This window comes from Procambarus clarkii, chromosome 28, assembly GCF_040958095.1.
Source record: "Procambarus clarkii isolate CNS0578487 chromosome 28, FALCON_Pclarkii_2.0, whole genome shotgun sequence".
In the NCBI taxonomy this organism is placed as follows: domain Eukaryota; kingdom Metazoa; phylum Arthropoda; class Malacostraca; order Decapoda; family Cambaridae; genus Procambarus; species Procambarus clarkii.
Window position 1 is genome coordinate 40,368,622 of NC_091177.1, and position 20,116 is coordinate 40,388,737.

At 42.6% G+C, this 20,116-nt stretch overlaps 1 protein-coding gene across 1 annotated transcript in view; it reads right to left on the reverse strand.

Annotated features, from left to right (window-relative positions):
- Positions 1-1,085: 1,085 nt before the first annotated feature.
- The window catches only part of LOC123755062 (nitric oxide synthase, salivary gland-like), a 199,410-nt gene continuing 180,379 nt past the window's right edge, over positions 1,086-20,116 (reverse strand). Inside the window, exon 26 of the mRNA XM_069332947.1 lies at positions 1,086-1,211. Coding sequence (XP_069189048.1) covers positions 1,161-1,211 — 51 coding nt within the window. The 3' untranslated portion in view covers positions 1,086-1,160. The remainder of the gene's footprint in view (positions 1,212-20,116) is intronic.

Here is a 20,116-nt window from a genome sequence, read left to right on the forward strand (position 1 = left end):
CTGGTCTTGTACACCGTGTACACCACTGGTCTGGTCTTGTACACCGTGTACACCACTGGTCTGGTCTTGTACACCGTGTACACCACTGGTCTGGTCTTGTACACCGTGTACACCACTGGTCTAGTCTTGCACACCGTGTACACCACTGGTCTGGTCTTGCACACCGTGTACACCACTGGTCTGGTCTTGCACACCGTGTACACCACTGGTCTGGTCTTGCACACCGTGTACACCACTGGTCTGGTCTTGTACACCGTGTACACCACTGGTCTGGTCTTGCACACCGTGTACACCACTGGTCTGGTCTTGCACACCGTGTACACCACTGGTCTGGTCTTGCACACCGTGTACACCACTGGTCTAGTCTTGCACACCGTGTACACCACTGGTCTAGTCTTGCACACCGTGTACACCACTGGTCTGGTCTTGCACACCGTGTACACCACTGGTCTGGTCTTGCACACCGTGTACACCACTGGTCTGGTCTTGCACACCGTGTACACCACTGGTCTAGTCTTGCACACCGTGTACACCACTGGTCTGGTCTTGCACACCGTGTACACCACTGGTCTAGTCTTGCACACCGTGTACACCACTGGTCTGGTCTTGCACACCGTGTACACCACTGGTCTAGTCTTGCACACCGTGTACACCACTGGTCTGGTCTTGTACACCGTGTACACCACTGGTCTGGTCTTGCACACCGTGTACACCACTGGTCTGGTCTTGCACACCGTGTACACCACTGGTCTGGTCTTGCACACCGTGTACACCACTGGTCTGGTCTTGCACACCGTGTACACCACTGGTCTGGTCTTGCACACCGTGTACACCACTGGTCTAGTCTTGCACACCGTGTACACCACTGGTCTGGTCTTGCACACCGTGTACACCACTGGTCTGGTCTTGTACACCGTGTACACCACTGGTCTGGTCTTGCACACCGTGTACACCACTGGTCTGGTCTTGTACACCGTGTACACCACTGGTCTAGTCTTGCACACCGTGTACACCACTGGTCTGGTCTTGCACACCGTGTACACCACTGGTCTGGTCTTGCACACCGTGTACACCACTGGTCTAGTCTTGCACACCGTGTGCACCACTGGTCTGGTCTTGCACACCGTGTACACCACTGGTCTGGTCTCCTCGCTCGGTCATCACTTCTGCAGACGGACGCCAAATATGTCTTCGTGATAACGATTTTCTTCCTGTAATAAACATCGAGATACGATCTTAAAAAATTAGGAACAATATTAGAACAAGTAATAATAACAACATTGAGAGAAAGAGAACCTTAAGATGGTTCTTTCTTGGGCACGACTGTGGCAAGATATCTTGGGTACGACTGTGGCAAGATATCTTGGGTACGACTGTGGCAAGATATCTTGGGCACGACTGTGGCAAGATATCTTGTGTACGACTGTGGCAAGATATCTTGTGTACGACTGTGGCAAGATATCTTGGGGACGACTGTGGCAAGATATCTTGGGTACGACTGTGGCAAGATATCTTGGGCACGACTGTGGCAAGATATCTTGGGTACGACTGTGGCAAGATATCTAGGGTACGACTGTGGCAAGATATCTTGGGTACGACTGTGGCAAGATATCTTGGGTACGACTGTGGCAAGATATCTTGGGTACGACTGTGGCAAGATATCTTGGGTACGACTGTGGCAAGATATCTTGGGTACGACTGTGGCAAGATATCTTGGGTACGACTGTGGCAAGATATCTTGGGTACGACTGTGGCAAGATATCTTGGGTACGACTGTGGCAAGATATCTTGTGTACGACTGTGGCAAGATATCTTGTGTACGACTGTGGCAAGATATCTTGGGCACGACTGTGGCAAGATATCTTGGGTACGACTGTGGCAAGATATCTTGGGTACGACTGTGGCAAGATATCTTGGGTACGACTGTGGCAAGATATCTTGGGTACGACTGTGGCAAGATATCTTGTGTACGACTGTGGCAAGATATCTTGGGTACGACTGTGGCAAGATATCTTGGGTACGACTGTGGCAAGATATCTTGGGGACGACTGTGGCAAGATATCTTGGGGACGACTGTTGTGGGGAAAATATCCTGTGAGATTTACACGTAGTTTATATTAATTTATATATTAATTTGTATTTTACGTTAATTTATAATTTTCGATAGCAAATTGTTTGATGTTTAAAGTGGGTTGTATAATTTAGAATCCCACAAATCGTTTTCCTACACACATTCTGGGGGGATTATGGTGTATTTATGTAGTTATCAATATAATTTTTGGGTTAGTAGACATTTACTACAATATTAGATTACATATATTATTAACTAAAGTAGGAAGGCCTTATCTGTATCGTTGTTATATCCTAGACAACCAGATATGGATATGGAACACGTGAGTCGATACACTTTGTGGGTGAGGCTGTCCTCAACTCCTGTACTGACGTACTTAGTAACTGGTTTTAATTTTCTTCCTCTTCAATTACACCTGTCAAAGGACACTCGCAAATACTAGCAGTAATCCTAAGATTTCAGCTATATCAGGGGAATATTGTAATTATTTAAATAAAGTGATGAGAATATTGCTCACTCTGGTTTGGTCGCTGTCTCGTGTTCTATCTGGTTTAGCCTAACATAACTGGCCAGGAATATAAAGATAATAAATGGGTTTCGGTAAGGACACACCTCCCTTATTGTAGACGAAGTTGGTGTTGATAATGGGAGCACTTTACAACCCATAACACTTTTGTCCAAGGGAAAATTATTGGAACTCAATTTTCCTCAGCAACTGTTGTTAAAATTAAATGGCGACTCCCTGTAATCCTCTCCCCACTGACTCATCCAGCATCTTGTCCAAATGCATCAAGAAGTGGTTATAAGGCCTACATTTACTCTATTTTGGTACTAATAATTAAGTTATTCAAGCAAAATGTTTCTATGATGTTTAGAGTCAAAAGATTGCTGTATTAAGAATAAGTCTCATTATTTGGTTGGTGAATTTAATAACGACATGTGGCAATGATTTCCCCTGTTTTCTACTGGAGGAAATTTCCACTGTGCCACTTCTTCTATGAGTTAATTTGTTTATATTATCTGCATATTGTAATGAATATTAATAAATGGTGACAGTTTTTTCTGACATAATTTCATAATTTAATGACATAATTCATGACATAATTTTTTCGTTTTTTCTGACATAATTCCTAGGGGGCCGACCATGGGTCAAAAGTCCAGTATTTATAACAGACAAACACAGATCCTCCTTCAATGATTAATTTGATGTTGGTAGTTAGTAATCACACATTTGTGCGTCAGTTCGTACAGGTCGGATGTCCCATACTAGAGTTGCAGGAGTTTGAATTTTTAGGCGATTTCATTTCCCTGCTAACACTTGGGAGGCTAAAATTCTAGCCTATTTACATTTTATTGGGCCCAGTAGATTGACTGTGATCAATTACTACAGTCAAGTATGATTCTGGGACTGCAGTGGGAACAGTGACATTACTTGTATTGACTTGAAGCTTGTTCAGGTAACTGGTCAATGATATAAAAACACTGAGGCCCATGGAATACATTTTGATTAAATAGTAAATGTATCAAAATCAGTCGTCGGATTTATATAGTCAGTCATGCTCCCTTGTGCTTACTTGCTGGAATTTATTTAGCTGACAAATTGGGTTTTAATTTGGTTAGTTGATTCAGAGGATTGGATAGTTAATCATTAAACTCAAGTATAGTTATGAGACTGCAGTGGGTTCAGTGACATTGGTCACAGTGACTTGTAGCTGCTTAGGCTACTGTTCACTGATTTGCCACTCAGGCCTCATGAACACATCTTCAGCTTTAAATAATGATATCAAGATCAACCTCTATTGTTGTAGTCAGCTGTAATTTCCTTAGTATAATGTTACTAGAGTTGTATAATCAGCTGACAAATTTTGATTTTTATTGGTATTGTTTGTCTACAGGCATAGGTCTCCTCAGGCTTAATACTGGGCCCGTGAAGAATTTGCCTCCTGAAGAATTTACCAGGTTTACACCATGATATTTATTTGGGCTAGTGATGAATTGGTGGTAGTAGTGTGCACCTACAAGGATTCTTATGTTGGTGAGGTGATCAGACTGAATTTTATCTGCCAATTTTATTCCTCTATTTCTTAGGAATTTGGCAGTAGCTCTCAGACCTTCCAAGGTTTATTGGAATTGTGTCCACCACAATGACTGGTACTTGATACACGTAGCTGCCTAATCGTACTGATGGCTGTACCACCTGGTAAACTTGAGGACCTGTATCAGGTAGGAACCTCGAAATATTCAATTTCACCTGGGTTACATGCTTTAATTGTAGATCATCTTATTTTGCGACTTTGCCGATAGGACACTAACTTTCTGTCGCACCGAGCAGTACTGTACTGTGGTGGGAATGTCATTTTCCACCTTGGGGTCTGGAGACTTTATTTTTGTGTCTCCGCACAATGCTGCATGATGCAGACCCTTGTTACACCTATTACAGGTGTGTAATTGGGTCTCACAGGTGTTGATGTTGTGTTTCCTGAGGCACCTCGTGCAATGTTGCAAATCTTTGAGTCGGTCACACGGGCGTCTTCATCAGGAAAATTGGTGCAGTGGTACAATGAATGTTTCTCTTGGCAAAACAAACATGTTCCATAGCTTGCTGTATCCTTTGGTGTCTTCGTCTTGGTTGACACCATAACTATTGGCTTGGAGGGACCCACTGCATATATGCCCACACTGCCACTCTTCCACTTTGGTGTGGAAATAGATTGATTAAATTTGTTTGGTGTACTTTTGGTACTCTGTGGTTGACTATTGTTGGTTCCTAAATGTTTACTTGATGGTTTTAATTTGTCATGTGTATGTAGTTGATGAATTACTGAACGTAAACCCTCAGATATTTCATTTAAGGATAAAATACTTATATTCTAGTAAACACTCATTTGTCTCAACATGTCCCTAGGTATTTTCTACTAGACAATTATTTTCAAGACCCACTCAGCTTCGGTTGTATTGGCTGTTAGGCTGAGGACCTTGATCATGGACTCTACCTCCAGCTTAAATACTTGCTGAGAATCAACTGAAGCTTCCGGTGAGGGTAAATGCAACAGCTCATGAACTAGGTGTGAAGTTCTTACTTCTGGATCAGCATAATTACCCTTGAGGAGTTATACTGCGAGGTCATAGCCCTCGTTAGGTAACCTCAGATGGGATACTACTGATTTAGCTTCACCTGATAATTGACCTTGTAGATAAGAGAATTTACTACTCTTGCGTAAAGATGGTTTTGAGTCCACAAGGTCTACCAATTTGTTCTAAAATTCATCCAAATCTTCCTCGTCTTTTCTTGAGAAAGTGTGTAAATTAATTGGAGAGAGTTGAGCTTCAGCTTGATTCAGATTAGATGAAACTGTTGACGTTGCCTTGTTCTGGACAATTATTTTGACGAAGGCTTTAACATGGCCTGAGTTTGATCTTCATAAATCGCCAGATCAACCATAACATCGTCTATTTCTGTTTCTGATAAACTGGTGTTGGCACATTCAGCCATAAATATCGCTTTTTGGCTTTTGACTTGCTCAAATTTACTTAACAGCTGCTTGATAATTGCTTTCTAAGTTGGCATAATCAACTGGAGATTGTTGTGACAAATCCTCACATTTCTTGATCTGTTGTGTTAAGTGACCCTTATGTCCTAGAAGGTTCCTTTCCATTCTTCCTGCAGTATCCATATTGACTGCCTGGTTAAGCCTTGTCGGGCTTCTACTTGGGTTCCTCATAATGTTGAACAAGAACTGATGGTGGTAGCCTAGGATAAAATTTGCAGTCCTAGACTAAAATCCTACCTCTTAAAGAGATTAGCACTTAAAATTAATACACATTATATATAATCATACACACAAATGATTTGAGTAATGATCCAGTGTCCCTGGTAACACCATCAGGTTAGCTCAACAAAATTACCCAAGGATGGTGAAGACATTAATTAACTCTCAAAGGTGCAATGATTATAGGTAAACAATTATAAAAATAGGTAAGTTATAGGTACACAACTCAACTCGAGCTGGTATAATTCACACCCAAAATAGGATCTGCACCATTAATTAATGGTGCTAGGTTGTTCAGTGTCGTACAACTAGACCATGGTAATAAATGGGACTAGGATGAACAAAAATTAGTTCAACTAGTCATGGTAATATGGGACTGGTGCAATATATATTTAATTAGGATTATTTCTATGCTAAATAATTCTCTATTCAAGAGAAATTATATACACAATTGGTGTTGTTACCCTCTCAATAGCCTCTAGTATTATTTAGTCTGTTATTAGTGACCTCGGAAAAATTAAACACGACAGATTTAGTGTATATAAACTGGCCAAGTCGTAGCCGTAATTTGGCTTGTTTTTAATTTAAGCGCTGTTACTCCACGGATTTAAAATGTCACGAATTTGGTGGGTGATACTTCAGTGAAACTGCTGAGGCTCGTGTGGTCTGGCGGGTCGCACGCCGCCGGTCTTGTGACTGGCAATAATTATAATTTTGTTATTTTATTATCATTCTGTTTCTTCTGCTAATTATTTGTTAAATTATTTATGGCACTAGTTCTTGTTATTGATCATAAATATGATCTAGGTACCAAGGACCACAAATGTGGGGAAAATGATCTGTGAGATTTATATTTATTTAGTTTATATTAATTGAAATAGTAATTTATATTTTACATTAATTTATATTTTTGAATAGCAAACTGTTTGATGTTTAAAATGGATTGTATCGTTACACACACATTCTGCACACACACATTCTGAGGGGATTATGGTTTATTTATGTAGTCATCAATATAAATTATTGGATAGTAAACATTCACTTCAATATATTAGACTACACATATTATTAACTAAAATGGGAGGTTGACCTCAATTCATGTACTGGAGTACTAGGTAACTAGCTATAATTCTTCTTCCTCTACAATTACACCTGTCAATGACACTCGCAAATACTAGCAGTAATCCTAAGATTACAGCTATATCAGGGGAATATTGTAATTATTTAAATAAAGTAATGAGAATATTGCTCACCCTGGTTTGGTCGCTGTCTCGTGTTCTAACCGGTTTAGCCTAACAAGCATAACTGGCCAGGAATGTAAAGATAATAAATGGATTTCTGTAAGAACACCTCCCTTATTGTAGAAAAAGTTGGTGTTGATAATGGGAGCACTCTACAACCCATATCACTTTTGTCCAAGGGAAAATTATTGGAACTCAATTTTCCTCAGCAACTGTTGTTAAAATTAAATGGTGACTCCCTGTAACCCTCTCCCCACTGACTCATCCAGCATCTTGTCCAAATGCATCAAAAAGTGGTTATAAGGCCAACATTAACTCTTTTTTGGTACTGATAATTAAGTTGGTTTAAGTGAAATGATTTTATGATGTTTAGAGTCCAAAGACTGCTGTATTAAGAATAATTCTCATTATTTGGTTGGTGAATTTAATAACGACATGTGGCAATGATTTCCCCTGTTTTCTACTGGAGCAAATTTATAGTGTGCCACTTCTTCTGTGAGTTAATTTCTTTATTACAAAACAGCAGCAATGTTATCTGCATATTGTATTGAATAATAGTAAATGGTGTCGGTTTTTCCGACAACTGTGGCAAGATATCTTGGGGGACGACTGTGGCAAGATATCTTGTGGATGACTCTGGCAATATATCTTAGGGACGATTCTGGCACGATATCTTAGGGACGACTCTGCCAAGATATCGTGTGGACGACTCTGACAAGATATCTTGGGAACGACTCTGGCAGGGGACGATTCTGGCAAGATATCTTGGGGGACGACTCTGGCAGGAGACGATTCTGGCAAGATATCTTGGGGGACGACTCTGGCAAGATATCTTGGGGATGACTCTGGCAAGATATCTTGGGGACGACAGAATCAAGATATCTTAGGGACGACTCTGGCAAGATATCTTGGGGATGACTGTGGTAAGATATCTTGGGGACGACAGAATCAAGATATCTTAGGGACGACTGTATCAAGATATCTTGGGGGAGACTGTGGCAACATATCTTGGGGGCGACTATGGCAAGATATTTTTGGGACGACTATGGCAAGATATCATGTAGACGACTGTATATCTTGGGGACGACTGTGGCAAGATATCTTGGGGACGACTATGGCAAGATATCTTGGGAACGACTGTGGCAAAATGTCTTGCGGGGACGACTCCGGCAAGATATATTGGAGACGACTGTGGCCAGATATCTTGGGGATGACTATGACAAGATATCTTGAGGCTACTGTAGCAAGATATCTTGGGGACGACTCTGGCAAGATGGTGCTATCGCGGGTAAGGGGAAGGGAGGGAACTATCAGGAGAAAGCGCCACGCCATCAAGGCTGTATTGCAGCGGAAAAGGATGAGGATAAGAATTTGGGAAGGGGTAGTAACGGTGCCCAGTCACTTCGACGATCAGGGATTGAACGCCGGCCTGCACGACGCGAGGCTGTCGCGGGGAAAACCTAGGTGATTGCAGTTTCAAAACCAGGCACCAAATATATCGACCTGGCTTAGGTTTAAACAAGAAAGCACTGATATACATCCTAATTATTACCGTGATTGGCGAGTAAATATATAACAATTCAGCCCATTCTCCTGTTTTGGTAGTACTTATAGGAAGGGTGAGGACCATAGTACATATACTGACGTACAACACAATTAGAAAGTAGAAATCGGTACTATTGAATTTGGAGAAACCTTTAAACTATTTTCTACTTATGTTGCAGAGACAAACTACACTAACCAAACCTTCCTAGGTCTAATACACGCTATCTGAGGCCTAATATTGTACATGTGTGTGCTATAATAGGCCTAGGAATATTTTGGTCAGTTTTTAAACTTAAATTTTTTTCATTTTCGGACTCTGTAAAGTGAATAGTACAAAATTCTAATATGTAATTGCTTACTACGTCAATGTTTGTACTATGGTTATCTTGAGGTTATCTTGAGATGATTTCGGGGCTTTAGTGTTCCTCGACCAGGCCTCCACCCCCAGGAAGCAGCCCGTGACAGCTGACTAACACCCAGGTACCTATTTTACTGCTAGGTAACAGGGGCATAGGGTGAAAGAAACTTTTGCCCATTGTTTCTCGCCGGCGCCTGGGATCGAACCCAGGACCACAGGATCACAAGTCCAGCGTGCTGTCCGCTCGGCCGACCGGCTCCCACATAGTTACCAAAAATATTATCTAAACAGGAGGATGGGATGAACAATTTGCTATTTAAAAGACATAAGGAAAATATTGAAGCCAAATGCGATAGGAACCTAAATGCTAAGAGCTTCATAAAAATCTGTAACTCCCAAATTAGATCTGTGATGGAGTATTCACCACAAAGTTGGGATTCCTGTCTATAGTCTTATCGTAAGTAAGACAGAATTCAAGAGAGAGCCGCACATCTGTTGAGAACCAAAAGTAATGTTCTTGACTCGATACCCTACACGCACACTCTCCAACTCAGAAGAAATGGTCTCTGTGCAACCATTAAAAATCTCTTAAAAATAACGGTCTCTTAAAAATAACGTCACTTTTCGCTCGTATGTGCGCTATGGCAAAATTTGGACGTAATTTGAAATGAAATCGACTCACAAAGTGATGTACTGTCCCGTTTTCTGTTTGAGTCGTCCGGCCTACTCGGTAAGGTTAGAAGAGGACACTTTCAATTAACGTTTTCATAACGTTTTGAAACTTTATGAGAATTTACTGCACATCTAACCTATCAGAGGTCCTTTAACTTACTGTCGCAAAAAAAAAAAAAATCCCAAATTTATTTTCATTTTTCTTTCATTTTCAAATTACGTCCACTTTCGGCCATACAGGTAAACGGCCAAAAGCGACGTTATTTTTAAGAGGACAGGTTGCTGTGTACTCCACAGAGCAAAAAAATTGCATACTCTCCAATTTGGGTATTTACATGTTTCTTCCTTAAGATACAACCTACCAAACAAGAGGTTCGATACGTGATTACTGGTTAGATGTTAGATGTTAGAACAGAGTAATTTCGAACCTCATACCACATGATACACGCCATAATCAAAATGTTACTCGAAATGAGTGCCCCAAATTAGTCAGAAACCAGCCTCAGATATAAGCCGGCCAAAATGGTGTTGACGAGTGAATCTATGGTTTTCAAGATGTAGACGAGTAGCTTTTGAGTTTATCGATTCTTGCAATTTTACCACAATAGACGTTCGGCAAATTGGCCGATAGTTCGATGTAAATGATTTATTTGTTAGTTAACATGTGCAAGTCTCCACGATTCTGGTACTTTGTTTTGACTGTAATGATATATTAAAGTCAAAGACTCACTTAGTTTTTCTTTAAGTTTGTTAAGGACCATGGCAAAGACTTCGTCTAATCCTGGAGGGTTGTTGGACTCTATTTTGAATGTTTAACAACTTTCTCCCTGATGACTACATCACACACCAGTAGATGAGACGACGAAAGGGAGCCGGTCGGCCGAGCGGACAGCACGCAGGACTTGCGATCCTGTGGTCCTGGGTTCGATCCCAGGCGCCGGCGAGAAACAATGGGCAGTTTCTTTCACCCTATGCCCCTGTTACCTAGCAGTAAAATAAGTACCTGGGTGTTAGTCAGCTCTCACGGGCTGCTTCCTGGGGGTGGAGGCCTGGTCGAGGACCGGGCCGCGGGGACACTGAAAGCCCCGAAATCACCTCAAGATAACCTCAAGATAACGACGTCTTGGTCCATCCTGGATATTTATCAGATCGATTGTCGACCTGATGATGGTCCAGGAGGGACCGAAACGTCGACGTTTCTCCATCTTTTGATGTATTGATTGATTGATAAAGATTAAGCCACCCAAAAGGTGGCACGGGCATGAATAGCCCGTAAGTGGTGACCCTTTTGAGCCATTACCAGTATCAAGAGCTGATACTGGAGATCTGTGGAGGTGCGACTGCACCCTGCGTGACGGGGGATGTCTCCCGTTTTTGATGTATGATTTGGTCATCATATCTTCAGCCACGTTATTAATTGTGACTCATCGTCTGCAACTCTTCCCCCCCCCCTGGTAACGATTAAACAATCCATATTACCTTCTTCACCAGGTACAAAGATTTCTTGAAGTGTAGATAAAAGATAAAGTTATCATCTAGTAAATACAAAGACGATTCTCGTATTCCATCTGTAGGAGACTTGAACCGCGGACCCCAAGCGTGTGAGGACGAAGCTCACATATGACGCTGGCGTGGATCAGTAATTCCTCTGAGCTTCAGTAGTTGTCCAGGAAAGTTGGAAATTCCAGTTTGGCAGCAGGAAACTTCTTCTGGCAGTAGGAAACTTCTTCTGGCAGCAGGAAACTTCTTCTGGCAGCAGGAAACTTCTTCTGGCAGCAGGAAACTTCTTCTGGCAGCAGGAAACTTCTTCTGGCAGCAGGAAACTTCTTCTGGCAGCAGGAAACTTCTTCTGGCAGCAGGAAACTTCTTCTGGCAGCAGGAAACTTCTTCTGGCAGCAGGAAACTTCTTCTGGCAGCAGGAAACTTCTTCTGGCAGCAGGAAACTTCTTCTGGCAGCAGGAAACTTCTTCTGGCAGCAGGAAACTTCTTCTGGCAGCAGGAAACTTCTTCTGGAAATTTTCCTTATTAAGGTCGATAGGGCTTCGGCCTCACACGCGTGGGGTCCTCGGTTCGAGTCTCCGAGAGCCCAGGTGTATGGAATGTTTATTTCCACGGAAGTGTGCATGAAAATTTATACGAATTTCTCATTTAGAATGAGACTCATTTCTTGGTCACACTCAGTTAGGACCTAACTCATTGTCCAAGTAAGCAGTCTTCTCCCTGGCATCTGTTTGGTGGGTCTGGGCAACACTTTGGGGCTTGTTATCTTATCTTGAGGTTATCTTGAGATGATTTTGGGGCTTTAGTGTCCCCGCGGCCCGGTCCTCGACCAGGCCTCCACCCCCAGGAAGCAGCCCGTGACAGCTGACTAACACTCAGATACCTATTTTACTGCTAGGTAACAGGGGCATAGGGTGAAAGAAACTCTGCCCATTGTTTCTCGCCGGTGCCTGGGATCGAACCCAGGACCACAGGATCACAAGTCCAGCGTGCTGTCCGCTCGGCCGACCGGCTCCGTGTTATGACATGTTTGTCACAACCCGGATCTACCTACTTAATAATTGTTTATTTTTTGTTTGTTTTTTATTTTAATCAGTTTTTTTTTAGCTGTTCTTGATTGTATGATAAATTATTGGCATGTTTCCCCATTCTAAATACATTTATTATAGATGCTTTCTGGATTCTGATAACATGCTAGGTCCATGGCCGTCCATCCTGGGTCAATATGATTCGATCTAACCATTCGTTACGGTATACTATACACGTGTGTTCTACTTACAATTTGTTTAAAGGAGATATGATTTGAATCAGCATCGAAATCTACATCGACATGTCACCTACTTTCGGAGTGACGTCGGATCCCAAGGCCAGTACCACTATCTATGTCCAGGTCTGCCCTCTCTGCATGTCAGGGTCTGCCCTCTCTGCATGTCCAGGTCTGCCCTCTCTGCAAGTCCAGGTCTGCCCTCTCTGCAAGTCCAGGTCTGCCCTCTCTGCAAGTCCGGGTCTGCCCTCTCTGCATATCCGGGTCTGCCCTCTCTGCAAGTCCAGGTCTGCCCTCTCTGCAAGTCCAGGTCATTCCTCTCTGCATGTCCAGGTCTGCTCTCTCTGCAAGTCCAGGTCATTCCTCTCTGCATATCCGGGTCTGCCCTCTCTGCAAGTCCAGGTCTGCCCTCTCTGCAAGTCCAGGTCATTCCTCTCTGCATGTCCAGGTCTGCCCTCTCTGCATGTCCAGGTCTGCCCTCTCTGCATGTCCAGGTCTGCCCTCTCTGCATGTCCGGGTCTGCCCTCTCTGCATATCCGGGTCTGCCCTCTCTGCAAGTCCAGGTCTGCCCTCTCTGCAAGTCCAGGTCTGCCCTCTCTGCAAGTCCAGGTCATTCCTCTCTGCATGTCCAGGTCTGCTCTCTCTGCAAGTCCAGGTCTGCCCTCTCTGCAAGTCCAGGTCTGCCCTCTCTGCAAGTCCAGGTCTGCCCTCTCTGCAAGTCCAGGTCTGCCCTCTCTGCAAGTCCAGGTCTGCCCTCTCTGCAAGTCCAGGTCTGCCCTCTCTGCAAGTTCAGGTCTGCCCTCTCTGCAAGTCCAGGTCTGCCCTCTCTGCAAATCCAGGTCATTCCTCTCTGCATGTCCAGGTCTGCTCTCTCTGCAAGTCCAGGTCTGCCCTCTCTGCAAGTCCAGGTCTGCCCTCTCTGCCCTTTCATAGGAACTTCTCAGTCCCCCCTTGATGCTTTGGGATTATTTGGTATGCTTACTGAGTATGCTGAGTTACATCTTATTGTCTTGTGGTCAATGTTGCCTAATACCTTGCCCATTTCTGTGTTTGTCTATTAGCCAGAACCAAGTCTAATATATTTTCATGTTGGTTTATTCACTAGATGAGTGATACTCACCAATTGCGTTAGTATGGTAGAATGTTCACTCATATGCCATTATCATCGTGTCCCTATGTCGGTATGTTCATTGAAAAGATGAAAGACTCTGCCGAATACTGCCTGTCACTGAATGTTCACTCACAGAATGAGTGACACTGCCTACTACTGTCTCCATGGCATAACGCTCACTCATTGTATGAGTGACACTGCCCAATACTGTGTCTGTGGCAGGATGTTCACTCACAGTATGAGTGACACTGCTCAATACTATGTCTGTGGCAGGATGTTCACTCACAGTATGAGTGACACTGCCCAATACTATGTCTGTGGCAGGATGTTCACTCACAGTATGAGTGACACTGCTCAATACTGTTCATGTGGGAGAATGTTCACTCACAGTATGAGTGACGCTGCCCAATAAGCTATCCCATTGAGACCAAAATTGAGTTAATTACATTCTATCATTGACTTCCTGCTACCGTTGTCTCACTCCTACACCGCCTACATTAACCAAGTAGCGTGTTCCGCATCATGTGTAACATTGAGAATAAAATGTTGACCAGACCACACACTAGAAATTGAAGGGACGACGACGTTTCGGTCCGTCCTGGACCATTCTCAAGTCGATTGTGAGAATCGACTTGACTTGAGAATGGTCCAGGACGGACCGAAACGTCGTCGTCCCTTCAATTTCTAGTGTGTGGTCTGGTCAACATACTTCAGCCACGTTATTGTGACTCATCGCCTGCATTGAGGATAAAATAGTTTCCATCCACTGATCCGGGAGGCCGAGGAAACCTACTTATACTGTTTGTTGCAGAGTCTAACTCTTTATGGAGTAGCTACGCCCCTTCTCATCTCTTCGGCAGAGTGTGTACATCACGGTGACCAGGCAGCGACCTAGCACTCAACGCCAGACTCAACGCCAGACTCAACGCCAGACTCAACGCCAGACTCAACGCCAGTCTCAGTCTGTGTTTACATATAAACATTCAACATATTGTACTATTACAATTACTGCATATTACCATTATTTACAGGTAACTCCTATACAAGGATAGGACATTATTAGACTGGTGTTGTACAGCCACCTAGTCTAACTTTATTAATTGTGCTAACCTGGTGTACGGGTAGACAACTCACTTGTCTAGAGTTGAACCAATTGTACAGCCTAGCAAGAATATATATTTTATTGTGCAGTTTCTTATGACAAAACAAGTTGTGTTGTACATTTACCATAACCATAGTAATAATTTAACTACAATCATTTCACCTTTGAGTGTTAATCTGTGTCCCTGTACCAACTAAGAGTGATAAAGATGAGCTAACTTGAGGTGAATCCAACATAGATACAAGGTTACCACTCAAATCGTAGTGTGTTTGATGATATAATGTTTATTAATTAAATATTAAATGGCTCTAGTTCAAGCCCTAGAAACAGCCCAAATCCAAGCCCATCAAGGCTTGGCCCTAGTACAACTGCAGCACGGCTAGCCCAAACAGCCATCATGTCTACTGCAAGAAAAGTGAAACTGACCCTTGCAGGTATGAAAGGCCATTTAACCAGACAGATCAATAAATGCGAGGATTTATGTAAACAAACTTCAGTTAATCATGTTGAACTGGAAGACTACCATAAGGTTGCCGAGAGAAAATTTGAACAAGAAGCCAAATATAGAAATATCAGGATGTTCTTACCGATACTGTAATAGATGAAGCAACGATAGAAGCTGTCGTACAAGAACAGGCAGATTATGAAGATGCCATTCAGATCAAGTTACAACACTTTGTCAATGAAATAATGCATTGCAAGACAACAACAAAGATTACAACCACAGCTTCCCATAGGCCAACACAGTCAGAAGTCAAAGATTACAACCACAGCTTCCCATAGGCCAACACAGTCAGAAGTCAAAGATTACAACCACAGCTTCCCATAGGCCAACACAGTCAGAAGTCAAAGATTACAACCACAGCTTCCCATAGGCCAACACAGTCAGAAGTCAAAGATTACAACCACAGCTTCCCATAGGCCAACACAGTCAGAAGTCAAAGATTACAACCACAGCTTCCCATAGGCCAACACAGTCAGAAGTCAAAGATTACAACCACAGCTTCCCATAGGCCAACACAGTCAGAAGTCAAACTACCATCAATTAATTTACCCCCATTCTCTGGAACAGAGGACGAAAATTGGAATAACTTCTGGAACAAATTTGTTGACTCAGTAGATGCTAATTCAAATATAGCTAAGATCAATAAATTTACATACTTGCAAGATATAATAATGGGTGAAGTGTTAAAAGTGGTCTGTAATTTAACAGTGTCAAATGACGGCTATGATAACGCAGTACAGCTCCTTAAGGAAAATTATGCTAAACCAGAACGAGTTACCAGACTTTTAGCACAAAACTTGGTGGACATACCATCAGCAGATGGATCTGCTGACTCACTCCAAGCTTTTAGATTGGAGCTTGACTCCTTACTCAAAGCACTTAGCCTTAAGGTAAACCTAGGTGAATCGGATTAGATAATTCAATTTCTTGTAAGACGCAAGTTACCCAGTGAAATACTGGATAAGTTGGGTGCCTTACATAACAAATCTTCACTGACAGTAAACGAGATTACGGAAGGTTTACGCTCTCTTATAGCATGACAAAGAGATGCTAAATCAACACCTAAACCTTTGTTAACCACCCATAGTAAACAACAGAGTACAAACAGTACTACAAATAAATCTAAACAAACTACGTCCACACCAAGGTGGAAACAAGGAAGTGCGGGCACATATACAGTGGGTCCCTCCAAACCTATAGTTAATGTGTCACCCAAAACGGTGACTCCCAAAGGTTCTGTTAAGGTCTGGAGGCTATGTCTGTTCTGTGAAGAAGAACATTCCATGTACACCTGCAATGCTTACCCTGATCGTGCTACACATGTAAGATAACTCAAAGAGTTGCACAGATGTATTAGGTGTTTAAGCTCAAATAACCCTGATGCCTGTGCAACCCAAATGTGCGCCTGCCATAGGTGCAATAAGAGTCAACACCATACAGCACTGTGTGGGGACTCAAATACAAAGTCTCCCAAACCACAGGTGGAGGAAGGAGCTTCCACTTCAGTACAGCTCTGAAAAGTACTTCCAGATGTAAGTGTACTATAAACAAAGTCAGATCATAAATCAGCTTTGCCCACTGCCCAATTAATTCTTAAAAACAGAAGGTCCAAGGTCACCATACCTGGATTATTAGACCAAGGATCCCAAATGACATGTATCTCCCAAGAGTTGGGATATGCATTGAAACTCAAGGTTGTACTAGAGACAAAAATAGACATAGCAGGATTCTTGACTAACTCGGGAGTCCGAGTATTCAAGGAGGTACAACTTAGAGTGCATTTAGGCTTAGGACAGTCTAGAGTATGAACAGTTCGTCGAAAGGGATTCAACTGCAGATGAGTTGCAGGCGTCGAAAGGGATTCAACTGCAGATCAGTTGACAATCAAGTTGGTTGAACCAGATACCACCAACCTAACAATGAGAAAATTATTATCACAAGTCAGCAAACCCTTCGATCATTGGGACTATTATGTCCAATCTTAATAAATGGAAAGTTGATAATACAGGAATGTTGGCAACAAAAGATAGGCTGGGATGATCTTCTAACACCTGCTTTACAAGAAAAGTGGCAGGGGCTAGTGAAAGTTGTAAGTATCCTAGAGTCTGACAAATTCCCCTGGAACACAGTTAATGAAAAAAAACCAATTAAGCTACATGTATAGATGCCTCAGGAAAGGCTTATGGCATAGTAGCTTATCTGGTATCAAATGGGCAAGCCAATTTGCTCATCAAAAGCCAGAATGGCACCGTTAAAGAAACGATAATTGCCACAACTGGAGTTAACAGCCCTACTGTTAGGGGGTAAGATTTGCTCATTATCTGATCAAGGCCTTAAGTAACATCCACTTTGAAGAAACAGTGGTGTGGTCAGATAACAAGGCAGTGCTACAGTGGGTGAAAATAATAACAGTGAAAATCCTTACGTGAGTAACCGCGTTAAGGAAATACTAGAGTTATCAGCAGGTACAAACTGAGATATGTACCCACCAAGGAGAATCCAGCTGACTATCTCTCCCGTGGCCGGACTTAACCAAAGCAGAGATGTGGTTCAATGGACCTCAGTGGCTAATCAGTGACCAATGGCCTGAACAATAGCCACAAATCATTGTGACCAATGTCACTGTACACACTGAGAACCCGGAACCACCTCGGACTTTGGTAATTGAAACTAATTAGTACTCTGAACTGATCAAACTATTAGGTGTCACCCAAGTGGTGTTTGATTTTCTAAAGAAAATAGAAATCAAACATCAATTCCCTAATGCCTTAAGGTACTGGGTCAAAAGAGCCCAAACAGACACATTCGGTATAGAATTAGACAATGTCCCTAAGAAACTTCAAAATGATCTGGGTCTCTGGATAGACACCAACAATCATAATCTAATATAATGTGGAGGCCGCTTACAGCATGCAGATATAGATCTGGAAGCAAAAAATCCAATATTACTTTCTCGTCACCACATAATAAGCAAGCTAATTGTGTTACAGATACACAAACACAACACTCTGCATGGTGGGGTATTAGATACCCTCACAGACTTCAGACAACAGTACTGGCTACCACAAGGTCATCCGACTGTAAATTCCATAATTAAATCCTGTGTTATTTGCAGAGGTACGATGCCAGAGTGTGTCCTTATCCGGGACCTCCTCCACTCCCAAAGGAACGAGTTGTACATATTCGTCCCTGTGAGACCACAGGAGTAGATTTCACAAGAGCACTAACAATGACAGGCACCAAGGACAAAATCCCAGTCAAGGCATACTATCTGCCTATTCACCTGTCCCACAACAACGGGAGCCCATCTAGAAGTGACTCAAGATATGAGTGCCGAGGCATTCTTACAGGCTTCCTGCAGGTTTGCTTCACGTAGATCCTGTCCTAAGTTAATGATATCAGACAATGGGTCCAACTTAGTGGCAGGAGAAGCATGTCTGAGGAAAGTCTGGAACCACCCAAAGGTGCACACTACCCTAAATCAATGGCAGTGCCACTGGAAATTCATACCTCCCAGAGCCCCATGGCACCTAGGCTTCAATGAAAGCATGATTGGTACAGTAAAACGTTCTCTACAGAAAACCCAACACCACCAAAAGATTGACCTGCAGGAGCTCCAAACCGTTGCTATAGAAATAGAAGCTTGAGTTAACACCTTGCCTACCTCTCTGATGATGTTTCGCAGTGTGAACCATTAAGTCCAGCTTATCTGATGTATGGGGGACCGCTAAGAACTCTAGTATCTCTTATGGACGAAGAAACAGAAGATCCTTCATATGTCGGCGAGAGTGACATGGTTCAATGTTTCAAACATCTCTCAGGAGTGATAAGTCGGTGGAATGGTGTATGGACTCGAGAATACCTGACTGCTCTGAGGGAGTATAATTATGGGGCAAACAACCCCTACAACAAAATTAACTTGAACCCTGGTGACATAGTTCTGGTGGACAGCGATGGGCCACGCTCAGAGTGGCCTATGGGCCAAATAGTTTCTGTTCATCCAGACCATCAGGGCATCTTGAGAACAGTGACAGTAAAATGCCGAGGCAACACTACTCTCAAAACCTCTGAGAAATTAGCTCCTTTAGAACTGGCAGGAAAAGAATACATTCAACGATTTCCAGCACCCGACACGCCAGCACGGGACATCCATCCAGAATACACTGCTGCACAACAGTGCAAGCTCAAATTAAAGCAACTCTATAATTCTGAAGGCGAGGAATAAAATGATCATAGTCCTTACTGGGATCTTGATCCGTATTCTGCCCCCCACTGGAATTATGTCGGAAATCCGACACACAAATATTAACTTACTATAGGTACCCATTAAGAATTTAGTGAGTGGGTGATTCCGTGACGTAATCACAACAAGACATATTTTCACTAGATGTATATTTAAAACTGTAATTATTTCTTAAAACAAAAGTCTAGTGTTTAAAGTTAATAAAATAGTATTGACTAGGACAGAATCATTATACCATACACCAGAAATACACTACAGACTCCCTTTCCATTGTTAAATAAGCTTTGTCCTTAAGACAAGAATATTAGAACGCCAGCTGAGGGAGGAGGAGGAGGAGGAGGCGAGCCACGTACACACAGAACTTATAAATAAGGACACGAAGCAGAGAAGGGCTGCTCACGGGCAGCACAACTTGTTATAGACTCCTAAAATATGAGTCAAGAACCGAGTACCTGCCACAACAACCTCTACAACCACAGGAGTACCTGCGTATCCGTCTTGCCAATTATCTATTAAATATTTTTGGCCATTTACTGTTTAGAAAGTTCTGGCGGTTATACTGTGAGCTCAAAGTAAGTTTACTCAGCACTACACACACACAATATTCATGTCACACCTGTGCTTTAAATGTTAATTTGCCATTACTAATGTCCTTTATTTGGAAGGTAAAAGATAAGCGTTAATGAAAAGATAAGCTGGGCCACACAAACTGTGAAGTTTCTTGCTACCTCTAG